This window comes from Tursiops truncatus, chromosome 4, assembly GCF_011762595.2.
Source record: "Tursiops truncatus isolate mTurTru1 chromosome 4, mTurTru1.mat.Y, whole genome shotgun sequence".
Taxonomy (NCBI): Eukaryota; Metazoa; Chordata; class Mammalia; order Artiodactyla; family Delphinidae; genus Tursiops; species Tursiops truncatus.
In genome coordinates, this window is record NC_047037.1 from 57755758 (window position 1) to 57767990 (window position 12233).

The window sequence follows — 12233 nt, forward strand, 5'->3', positions numbered from 1 at the left end:
CCACAGAAATCAGAAATACCACAAATTGAGAGCCAGCTGTTAAACACTTAGAAGCATCCCACTACCTATGGAACAATTTCTTGTTTCCCTTCCTAGTCTTTTTCAATACATACAGCCAGGAAATGTCACCCCATAAATAAGGAACCACTGAGGATATGACCAGAGAGCTACAAGCTGTGGATTCCGCCAAAACAGCAGGCTGAGTCAATTTAGCTGCAGGGTTGTATGAGAATTTGATTATGGATCTGCAGTCTTAGATCTGACACATTTGATTTACACAGAGGAAGCAGTCAGGACTTGATGCTTGAAAGCAGTATGAAGCCAAGAAAGAGAAACCAACATCAGCATTAAGAAATAAGAGGAACTCATAGTTAACATTGGGTCTCCCAAGTCCCTCCTTAGGGAGGTGTAGGCCATTTTGTTGACAAAATGTTGATTACTTACAGAAGTTTAAAATAAAGAAATCACATTTTACATATAAGTTACATTTAACAAGTAAACCACATCCAGATATGGATGTGGTTCCAAACTCCCTGGGAGTTCCAAACTCCCAGTGACCTGAGCTGCTTGCCAATGCCTTTCCATGGAGTATATTCAGAATGGAAGTTCGCCCATTTTCTCATCTGCCTTCTTTCCTCCTCAATTCCTTCTCCTTCCCAGCTTTCCATCATCTTCCCATTTTCACTCACTACTATTTTACCCCTTAATGATTTCCCAAAAAAGTTCTCCTAAATTACCTCTGAAAGTAGCAAAAGATAACACTAGGTCTGTGTTTAATCAGTGTGGTGTTCCTCCCCTTCTGAGCTTTCACCCCATCACGGGTACCTCAGTTTCAAAAGGGAAAATTTATTGCAGTCCTTCTTTTTTGGCTATCCATGAGGCTCCTTTCCCTACACCTTTGATTAGCACACAAATAGCACACATGCTAAATCCAAGGCACCTTGGACAACCATGTATAAGTCAGGGCATTGGTTTTACTGCAATAACATTATCTGTTGATCTTCTCTCGTCCCACATTTCAGAGATGTCAGGATCCAGTCTTCGGCATTATATCCATAAGTAAACAATCTTCATAAAATCTCATTTCTAAATGGATACAGGGTCAGCTTTGAAAAACATTTACCAAAACTACTGAATCCTGCTACAAAAGTGACTTTCAAATAACAGTGTGATTTACATTTGAAATGAATGAGTTAAATACAAAAGAGATAAATACAGCTGAACGTTGCAAGGACCAAACAACTACTTTACCAAGGCACAGTTATCAATGTCTCGATCTCTCTTCTGCATCTGTTCTATTGTGTTCTCCCACTGTTGAATGAGTTCTTGCCTTTCATTATGAATATTACGAAAATCTTGGGCTGCTTTATCCAATTCTAACTGTCAAATGAAGACCAAATAGTATTTCTGTGAATTTAAGTGCTTTTTAAACATCACTTTGACAACTAAGAAATAAAAGTCTTTACTATAGGGAGGGTGGGAGGGAGGGAGATGCAAGAGGGAAGAGATACGGGAACATATGTATATGTCTAACTGATTCACTTTGTTATAAAGCAGAAACTAACACACCATTGTAAAGCAATTATACCCCAATAAAGATGTTAAAAAATAAATAAATAAAAACAAAACAAAAAAAAATCTTTACTAAACCAACCTGTGCACTTAGAGTCTCTGTGAGTTCATTGTCAAGTACCTTTCTTCTCTGATTACATTCCACAGTCAGTCTTTCTAATTGCAGGGTCAGTGCCTATGATGTAATTACATGCAAAAATATTCATAATTATCATTTTATTAACATAAAAGCTGTTAGCATATCTCACATTAAGTATTATATTATACATATACATATTATATTATACATATTTATTTGACATCTAAAATAACTACAAAATAATATATATATTCTTTATCTTCTAGACCCATAGTGCTGCAATGATAACCCAATTGTTTCTAAAAAGACTTTTAATACTTTTTAAAGTAAGTTAGAAAAAAGATTCAACAATAATTTTCCATTTAAAATTATTTTAACTAACATATGTGGTATTAATCTATTAGAAAATAGCATGTTTCATGATACTAAAATATTACCAGATTTAATTACAAGTAGATTTTTAAGTAACGGCTAAAATAATATATTAAATAATCAATAGCACTATAGTCTCAAATCAGCAAAAACTATCTGTAACATTCAAACTATTACACAAAAGAAGTTAAAATACTTATACATAGTTCTAGTACAAAACTTTCTTTTCTGAAATGCTTTTGAGAAACCTTCTCAATCAGGATTCTTAACCGGGAGTCCAGAGATCCCTAAATGGACAAAGGGCTTCAGAGGATCTGTAAAACTTGCAGCAAAATTTTGTGGATATTTGAGTATAGTCATTTATCTAGAGACAGGATAATTGGCTTTATTAGACCCAAAATGTTTAAGAACTACTTTAAAATTATAAGTACAATTTAGATTAAATGGTTGATATATTACAGATTCAGAGAAAATCTAACACTACAATTTATAATATCTCACCCTAATTTTATTATCATCTTGTCGTGCATACTTCTGAAGAGTGAGGGCATCATTATCTTTATGAGCCGATTCTTCCAGCCATGCCTCCAGTGCTTGCTGGTCCCAGTTCATCTGACATTTCAAATCATCCAGTTTTTGAGTAGTTTTAAATATGTAATTCTAATTTCCAAAGAGATGGGGCATGGGGAAATTACAAAACATTATTTACTGTACAAATTAAAATAAAACATGGGCTTCCCTGCTGGCGCAGTGGTTGAGAGTCCACCTGCCGATGCAGGGGACACGGGTTCGTGCCCCGGTCCGGGAAGATCCCACATGCCGCGGAGCGGCTGGGCCCGTGAGCCATGGCCGCTGAGCCTGCGCATCCGGAGCCTGTGCTCCGCAACGGGAGAGGCCACAACAGTGAGAGGCCCGCGTACCGCAAATAAATAAATAAATAACATATTACAGGACATATTTTAAAGGAAGAAAGAAATCCTGTCTCTGTCCCTGGCCAGATGTATATAAATGCCATATTTAATTGTATAACTATCATACTAATATTTTAATTATTCAGTTGTGAAATAGAGGGGAGATGATTATACAAAGTTGAGAACAGTGGTTGAGCCAAAGTTTGCTTAAAAAGGCTTCCGCGGGCTTCCCTGGTGGCGCAGTGGTTGGGGGTCCGCCTGCCGATGCAGGGGGCGCAGGTTCGTACCCAGCTCCAGGAGGATCCCGCGTGCCGCAGAGCGGCTGGGCCCGTGGGCCATGGCCGCTGGGCCTGCGCGTCGAGAGCCTGTGCTCCGCGGCGGGAGGGGCCACAGCAGTGAGAGGCCCGCTTACCGCAAAAAAAAAAAGGCTTCAGGGTAGCTCCCCTAGAGCAATTTCATTAGTCACTCCACCAAAACTACCCCAAGCTGATACACAACCTTAATAAAAATAATGTACTTGATATGCTAACTCAAGCCCAAGACAAGTCCCCTTCAGCCCCATTTCCAATCAGAGGTCTTTCCTCTAAAAGACCTCTTATATAGAAATTTTGGAAGCATGTCTAATTAAAATAAATATAGTAGTTAAGCAGATAAAAATATTTCTGTCAATGTATTCATTTAACAAATCTAGGTTCACAAGAAGAAAACAGATCAATATGCAAACACATACAAATTAATATGATATGTATGCATATGTATACATACATGTATACACATAGAGATACAGATATATACATTTCCATAAGTATATGCATATGTAAAGATAAGAATTGAATTTGGAAAGTGCTCCCAGCCAGGTAACTAAAAACTAAGAAAGAAAAAAATAGGTTACAGTAGTTTAATATTAGAATCACCAGCTGATAATATGAAAAGTAAAAATTTTAACTGAAAAATGAAATTCAAAATTACAAGTGACTTTTTTAATGTAGCTTTTAAAAATGTAGCACTTATAAATTATGCCTAGTGTGGTATATAACAGGCAGCCAGCATGGTACTTCGCACATAGTAAGGCTTAATGACTATTTTGGTAAATGAATATTGAGAAAATAAATGTAACATTCTATCACTGTTGATTCAAATTACAGCTCCACGTGAGTTTCATTGTCCAAAAAACGACGTAAGTGAATGTCAGGAAACTAAAGAATGCCTTTGCCGTATGGAAAAAAAAAAAAAAAGTTTATTTGGTGAGGGAAGAAGGAACAATAGCACACAATTTTAAGTAACATTTCAACACATACTTCCTTATCACTTTTCTTTTCCCGTATTGAAGTTATCTCATTTTCCAGTCGTTGCATTTCTTCCTTCACTCGTCCCAGTTCTCTTTCAGCAATCATCTTAAAATGTTCTTCACTTTCAATCTCATGCTCCCTGGCTTTGCAAAGAGACTACAGAATAATATACAAGACAGAAAGACTTTTTAAATTTTAATATTATAAAATATTCATAATAATCCACTAGACAGAAAATAACAAAGTTCCCACAAAATGCTTAGATCAAGTACTATTAATTCCACTTCTCAGAAACCTATACCACATTAGACTTTGTGATTCAGTGTAGTCGGTGTTGCTTACTAGTTGTAAGAAGTCAGTTCATGGAATGTGCTAGGAAAAAATGTTGTCAGCAGTTTTCAGTTTTTATGTTGGTCTAAGGAAACTGCTGAAAACCAAAATTTATATACTAAGACTTTTAAAAGATATAATTCATTTATTTAAAAATAAAAAATGAAACTAATTAAAAATACTTAGGAAATGGTATGTTTATAAGAATTGATCACATATTCTAATTAACAGAGATAATTTTAAAGTAATTATGCAAACAGTGATGGTTATAAATATGCCCTAGAGTATATTAATATACAATGATGACTTTGTGTTAAGTTTTACTTAATAAAATCGTATTTGTTGACTACTGATCTTGTAGGGCTTCAAAGTTATCACCATATGTATTATTTTTACATTATTAAGGCTGTTAGTGTTGAAGGAAGTTTACTGTCTTTTGTCTCTATTGTCCTACTTAATTGAGGTTTGGCTATAATGAAATACACCTACAGAAAATCTCTGTTTCTCAATTCCCCAACTCAGTGGTTTAACAACTTGAAGAAAAGATGTTGTTCCAAACTGCTTATTAGTTACTAAATCACATCAGGATACAAAAATCTTGAGATTGTTTTTAAAAGTTCATTAAATTTATAACTTTCTAATAAGACTTGTAAAAACCCATAAAACAGTTACTTACCTATATTAAGTATAAATTAGTATTAAAAACATGACTTTTTCATTTTTAAGAATTACATACTTCTTCAAAGGAAAGTTGATGCATTTTTTGAAAAATTGTTTCAGATGGAAGTTAGTAAACTCTCCAATGCTGATTTACAGAGCTTTCTGATTTCCTGGGCATCATCAGGGAAAGAGATTCTACACATGAATAGATGGTCCATAAAACAGATGTTTACTTAATTAATCACTCTAAGTTTTAATTTTTATTATTTGTGTTAATATTTCTAAAATGCGTTGTACTGTTCCCAGTTACCTTAGTTTCCTGAATATAATTTAACTTTTCTATTACCTCAGAATCGTCATTATAAAATTCAATTCTTAAACTATGCTAAAATACCGTCGTGTCCTAAGGGCTACTGAAGTGTGTGGACTATTTACCTCCACTCAAAATGGCTCCAGGGGGTTGTGCTGAAAAATTTAAAAGTAGACAGAAACTCTATTATGTGTTTTATTAGGTCTGCTTCCACTTAACGCCATAGTTTCTCACTGCCATCACTGTATCCTTCTCATATAATCAGCTGACTAATATATCAGACTGTTTGAATGAGGATTTCTGTTTTCAAATGAACTAATTATTCCTTGAATTTGGTGGCAGTAGAGTTCCTAAAAGTCTTTTTTCTACCTACTTTCAGGATCAAGGTTATGTTCATAATTATTGAGTTATATGAAGTTTCCTATAATATCTCTAAAATCAAATCATAGATGTAAATGCAATGTGAAATGTTCCATGACTACACATGATATAATCAATGTGAATTTCAACATTATTGTACCTGGGTAAATAAGAACTCTTGCTTAACATTTTTGAAGTGAGAAGTCATAGCATTAATTCGATCTTCATAGTCACGTAGCTGATCTTGAAAGCTTGACCTTTCATTCCGCAGCTTTGACAACTGTAAATAATAAATTCTATGATTAACCAAAGTCCTACTAAGTTTTTACCATATTAAAAGGATCTAAAATCAAAAGAAAATTAAATCCTCATTTACTTCACTTCTTGCAATATCCATTTAAACTTCTAAAATCTACTAATCTTTTAAATATTATAAAATAGCTCTGTGGGAAAATTAGCACTATATTAAAAGAGAATAGAAATCTCTCTCAGATTTACAGCGTTAGCAGGTCCACTGCTAAAATGCACTTTAATAAGATTCTATTCTGTAATTAAACCACGAGATAGCTAAAGTAGACAGAGCATAGCAACAAGATGTAACAAAAACACACAGCATGGAACATAAATTTGAAAAGTAGCTGTACATGCAGCATAATAGCTCATCCCTGAACTCCTATTCAAAACCAACAAACTTAGGCTAAGCTTAACAGAACAGAACAACTAACTCTCACATGCTTAAAACCTGTTTCTTAATAAATTTTGTGTGTCTTTTGAATAAGAACCCTGAGTAGAAACAAAACATTGTAAATGCAAGCAAACAAACCTTTAGGAAATTATAACACACATTCTCAGGACCACTAGAGTATGTCACCCCCTCGAAGCAGTATAAAACTCAACAACAAAAAATATGCTTCCTTAGTGTTTGGAGCTGTGGTTCCGCATGTTGGGGCTACAACCCAGGAGGTACACAACACCATCCACTAAAACGCAGAAGAAATATTTGAATTTTTAACGAAGGAAGAAAGAAAATAAATACTAATTTACTCATTTGTTATGTCCTATATTTTATTAAACTTACTAAGTACAGTTGACCCTTGAACAACCTGTGTTTGAACTGTGGTTTCACTTATATGGGGATTTTTTTTCAATAAATATAGTACCTATATTTTCATTTTACAGATCTTTAAGTGTGGGGAAAAGTTTGTGTTTGCTTAGAGATCACAATATGGGGAATCAAAAGAACTAAGGTTTGATTCCTGATTCTATCCAAACTGTTTCAGCTTCCTGACCCTGGGTGAATCATTTATCAATTCCCTGTTTTTGAGACAGAGATAACAGTACTCAAATTTTCCACTGCCGGGGGCAGGGGGGCAGGTAGCACCCCCTAACCCTCACACTGTTCAAGGTCAACTGCAATAATAAATATGTATTTTTTGCTGTTTATTTCATTAATTTAAGTTTTTATTTTAATTCCCTTTTTTTTACTTTATTGTTCTTTTTCTTTGGTTTGTTTTGTTTTTGCGGTATGCGGGCCTCTCACGTTGCAGAGCACAGGCTCTGGACGCGCAGGCTCAGCGGCCATGGCTTTCGGGCCCAGCTGCTCCGCGGCATGTGGGATCCTCCCGGACCAGGGCATGAACCCGTGCCCCCCCGCATCGGCAGGTGGACTCTCAACCACTGCGCCACCAGGGAAGCCCTACTGTTCTTTTTTAAAACTTATTAAGAGGAGTTCTTAGTTTCTTTTCTTTTTGTCTTACTGATTTTTATGACCTAAATATTTGTCACCCCCAAATTCATATATTGAAACCCTAATCCCCAATGTGATATTATCTGGAGGTGGAGCCCTTGGAAGGTAAGTAGGTTTAAACTATGACATGAGGGTAGGACCCTCATGATGGGATTAGTGTCCTTAGAAGAAGAGGAGGAGAGACCAGAGCTCACTCTCTCTCTTAGCCATGTGAGAACAGAGCCAGAAGGCAGCCATCTACAAGCCAGAAAGAGGGCTCTCATAGGTACTCAGCTGTGATGGCACCCTGATCCTGACTTCTAGCCTTCATAACTGTGAGAAATAAACGTCTGTTTTTTAAGTCACTCAGTCTATGTTACTCTGGTGTAGTAACCCAGGCTAAGACACTGATCTAAAATAAAGGCAGTTAAGGCTATAAGTTTTCTCTAAGATTTTTGCCGTTTCCCGTGGGTGTGGGTATGAAGCAGTCCCCTTTTACTGTTCTCTAAAAGGTGATTTTTTTCCTTTCAATTTCTCTTTGATATAAAGCTACCCAGAAATATATTTCTGAGAAACTCACCTAAGTATCAATATTTAAGATGGGTCTCTTAGTCAGCTCAGGCTGCCATAACAAAATATCATAGACTGGGTGGCTAAAACATGGAAATTTATTTCTCACAGTTCTGGAGGCTAGGAGGTCCAAAATCAAGGTGCCAGACAATTCCGTTCCAGTGAAATTTCTCTTCCTGACTTGCAGATGGCTGCCTTCTCAGAGTCCTCATATGACAGAAAGAGCCCTGGTCTCTCTTCCTCTTCTCATAAGGACAGTAATCCCATGCTCTCCCTTCCCCGCCATCATGACCTCATGTAAACCTAATTACCTCCCAAAGGCCCCACCTCTAAATACCATCACACGGTGGGGGGGGAGGCGTTTGCGGTGGGTGGGTAGGGCTTCAACATATGAATGGGGCAGGGGTGGGGGGGGTGGGGAAGGCACGCAAGTATTCAGTTCCTAACAATGGCAGATAATTTTTTTAATTGTTTATTATAAATTCTATTGGCTTATGATCAGAAAATATGACCTAAAAATTTTCCATCACTCATTTTTAAATTGTTATAAAATATATATAACATAAAATTTACCATTTTAACCCTTTCTCAGTGTCCGTTAAGTACAGTGGCATTATGTATATCCACGTGTTGTGCAACCATCACCACCATCAATTTCCAGAAATCTTTTATCTTCCCAAACTGAAACTCTGTACCCATTAAATACCAACTCCCCATTCCCCTTACCCCCAGCCCCTGGAAATCACCATTCTACTTTGTGTCTCTACAAATTTGACTACTCTAGGTTATCTCATATAAGTGGAACCATACAGTATGTCCTTTTGTGTCCAGCTTATTTCACTTAGCCTACTGTATTTAAGGTTGATCACTCATTTTCAGGTTTTTGTTCTGGTCTAGTACATAATCTACCTTTGTAAATGCTTTATGAACATATTCTGCTTAAGGGATATATGTTCTCTATGTTCTCATTTTTGTTGTATTAGTCATATCTTTTATATCTTTATTTTTGTCTATTAGAGTTGTCTAATTCTGAGGAAGTAAATATTGAAGTATCTCACTACATATTTTTGTCAAGGCCTACTTGCATTTATAAAAGCTTTTACTTTTACATATTTAGCTGTTGTGTTGTTTGGTGCTTTATCACTTTTATTTTCTTCATCAATTATGATTTTTATCATTGCATAATGAACCCAGAGCAAAAGCATCTGCTTTTTAAATGAAAGCATAATGATTAACTCACCACAACTTGATAATTCCTTCCCCATAGAGTTCCCAAACAACATTTTATTGCCTCTTTCTTCAATATAAAAGGACATGCAAGGACCACCAGATATATATTGAAAACTTACATAATGTGAGGGACATCAAGATAAACAAACAAAAAGATCCCAAAGAAAACAGATAATTCAGGACACAAAAGACAAGAACTAAACACACACACACAGACACATACACACTCAGAGATTGTAAATGATAATGTACTCCTAAAACACGACCATGTGATACAAAAAAGCAATAAGCAAATAACCTGAAAATTAAAAATATGATTGATACAGTTGCCAAAATTAAAATTTCTATGTAAAGATGAAATAAAACCCTAAAAGCTTCCAGAGATTAAAAAAGTAAGCTACAAAGAAATGAAAATCATTTTAATATCAGATTACTCACCAACAACACTGCTGGAAGATAATAGGGCAATACTTTCCAGATTCTGTGGAAAAATTATTTTTATTCTAGGATCTTCTACCCAGCCAAATGACCATCATATGTGAAGATAATCAGTGTTTACCTCCCATAGACCCTTCTTAGGGAGACACAAGAAAGTATTTCATTAAAATAAGAGAATAATAATCTGAGAAAAAAGAAGCTATGTGATGTAGGAAATAGAGCATCAACCCAGTAAAGGAAAGGGAATTCTCAAGTTAACAGCTGGGAAATAGGTCTGTGGGAAAATAGTCCATACTGGGAAACACAGGACTCCAGGAGGAAGGAGTAGGGGGAGAGAGAAAGTATCTTGAAGATCTGATACTACGATTTAAGGACTATAAATGTAAAGTTGGCAATGCAAGGAACCAGACTGGCAGCCAGGGATGTGAGGAATTGAAAGCACAGTACTGTGGGTCCTTCTTGAAACCCACACATGGATATTACCCAACCAGTCAAAAGATGAATCAAAGTGAAAAATTCAAAAAAAGGTAAACATAGTAAAAGTGGCTGCATGAACAACCATTAAATCATTTTAAATATAAGACTAAACACTTGCAGTAAATTAAGGGCACTGAATAGAATGAAAATAAAATAAACCTTGATATTATAAAAATAATAAAACCACTATTTTTAATGGGGAAAAGAAGGTGGCAGGAAGGGTAAGAGAGCTAATTTCTTCATTTCAAAGATGAGAAATGAAAGATCAGGGAGTCAACCCATACTGTCTACAAATGAAGCAAAGAAGTTTTTTAAAAACAATTAATTTAACCATTTAGTTTTTCTTAATGTTAAAGAAATCTTTAGCAACCATTATCTCTTATAACCAAGTAATACTCACTGAAATTCAACAATTCCGTTCATTTTCTCCTTTTAAACACAAGTAAAATTAAATTTAAATTTCTATGTTAAAACCAGCACATGTAATAGGATCCCAGTTTTATAATACTCCTGTCTTTTCTATCTGTATACCTGTAGACCATGATGTCTGGGATATTTGTTTAAAGCCATGATAGCCACTTCTACGGTCAACAGTGAGTACTTTGGGGAGGGAATATCTTGAATTTTTTATTTTATACCCTTCTCTTCTGTTTGAATATCTTAAACTTTCAAGAGTTGCTTTTTTAATATTGGAGTTTATTCAGGTGAAGTGATTATGGCCCTCATTATTCTTTTTACTGCTCTTTAATATTTTTTTAAATAGCTAATACAAGTAATATGTATATAAAGTCCTGTGAGACAAATATGGCAATAATACCAAAAACTAACGTTTGAATGGAACTTAACCTATATTAAAGTCCTTAGAGCTGTGTAACAACCCTGTGAGATAATTATTTTACTTATCTCCAGTTTACAGAAGAAGAAATGGACTCAGTGCTCGTAAGCAGGATCAGAACCCAAGACTGGATACTTATTATTAGTCCTCAGTACTCAGTGCTAGATCTCTTATATTTCCTAATGCTGCCCTTCACTTAAAACAAAAAACAAAATCTGAAGCCATCTACATTAGATATAAGTAAATAAGTCAGAAGACTTTGAAAAACATATTTTCAAAAAACAAAGTGGAGGATTTTCATTTTCATTTCTCAGAGGAACCTTCTCTTCCATTCTCTAAAGTAGTGTAAACATCATCGGTCTTCTTGGACCCTCTTCCACACAACACATTGCCATGTGATGGAACTTTAGACTGACTGCTAACTGGTTTTCAAAGTTTCCTGAGCTGGTTGCAATTTTATTTTTAACAACTACCATGCACTGTTGCAAGCTGGTGTAAAATACTCCTTACAAAAATATTTTATATATTTCTGTGACAACTTAATCCTCACTTTGAAAAGCTGTAAATTGCACATTATACGTACTTACTAGAACATCCCTCTTAAAAACATTTCTTCGAGTCACTTTAAACATCATAGGCAGTAACTCAAAAAGAAATGTCAACCATAACATGTTTTGTTTACAAACATCCGCAAATAACTGTCGCTACGCAAACCTCAGAAGTCCCTTTGCAAACTGCGCTTAATTCTGAGGAAGGAAAAGGCGGGCGCGAGAACCAGCCTTTCCTCTACTGCTCAGGAGGCTAGAAATGAGTGCAAGGGGTGGAAGAGGAGGAGGGAGTAAAGTTTCAAGCTTTATAGTTGTGAATATCTATTATAGTTTCAGTTTGATTGATTGATTGATTTTAATGCTTTAGCAAGTACCGAAAAGGGCTAGCAGGTGAGGGAAGAAGGAGATGCTGCCGGAGAGAGGTAGACCGAGAAGAGATGGGATTAGGGAAAGAACGGAGAGAAATAAAAGGGTTGGGGTATTTCTGCCAACTAGAAAACGTCCCCCAACAGACCCCTTCTTCCCC

At 35.7% G+C, this 12233-nt stretch overlaps 1 protein-coding gene across 5 annotated transcripts in view; it reads right to left on the bottom strand.

Annotated features, from left to right (window-relative positions):
• CCDC39 (coiled-coil domain 39 molecular ruler complex subunit) overlaps nt 1–12233 on the bottom strand; it is a 48335-nt gene that overhangs the window by 35809 nt on the left and 293 nt on the right. For 2 of the 5 annotated variants that reach the window (XM_073803923.1, XM_004317468.4), the window contains exons 2-6: nt 6044–6163; nt 4233–4379; nt 2525–2683; nt 1655–1747; nt 1252–1380 (exon numbers count right to left, since the gene is read on the bottom strand). In XM_073803923.1, coding sequence (XP_073660024.1) covers nt 1252–1380; nt 1655–1747; nt 2525–2683; nt 4233–4379; nt 6044–6163 — 648 coding nt within the window. The remainder of the gene's footprint in view (nt 1–1251; nt 1381–1654; nt 1748–2524; nt 2684–4232; nt 4380–6043; nt 6164–12233) is intronic. The other 3 variants (XM_033855511.2, XM_033855512.2, XM_033855513.2) reach the window with 3 other exon arrangements.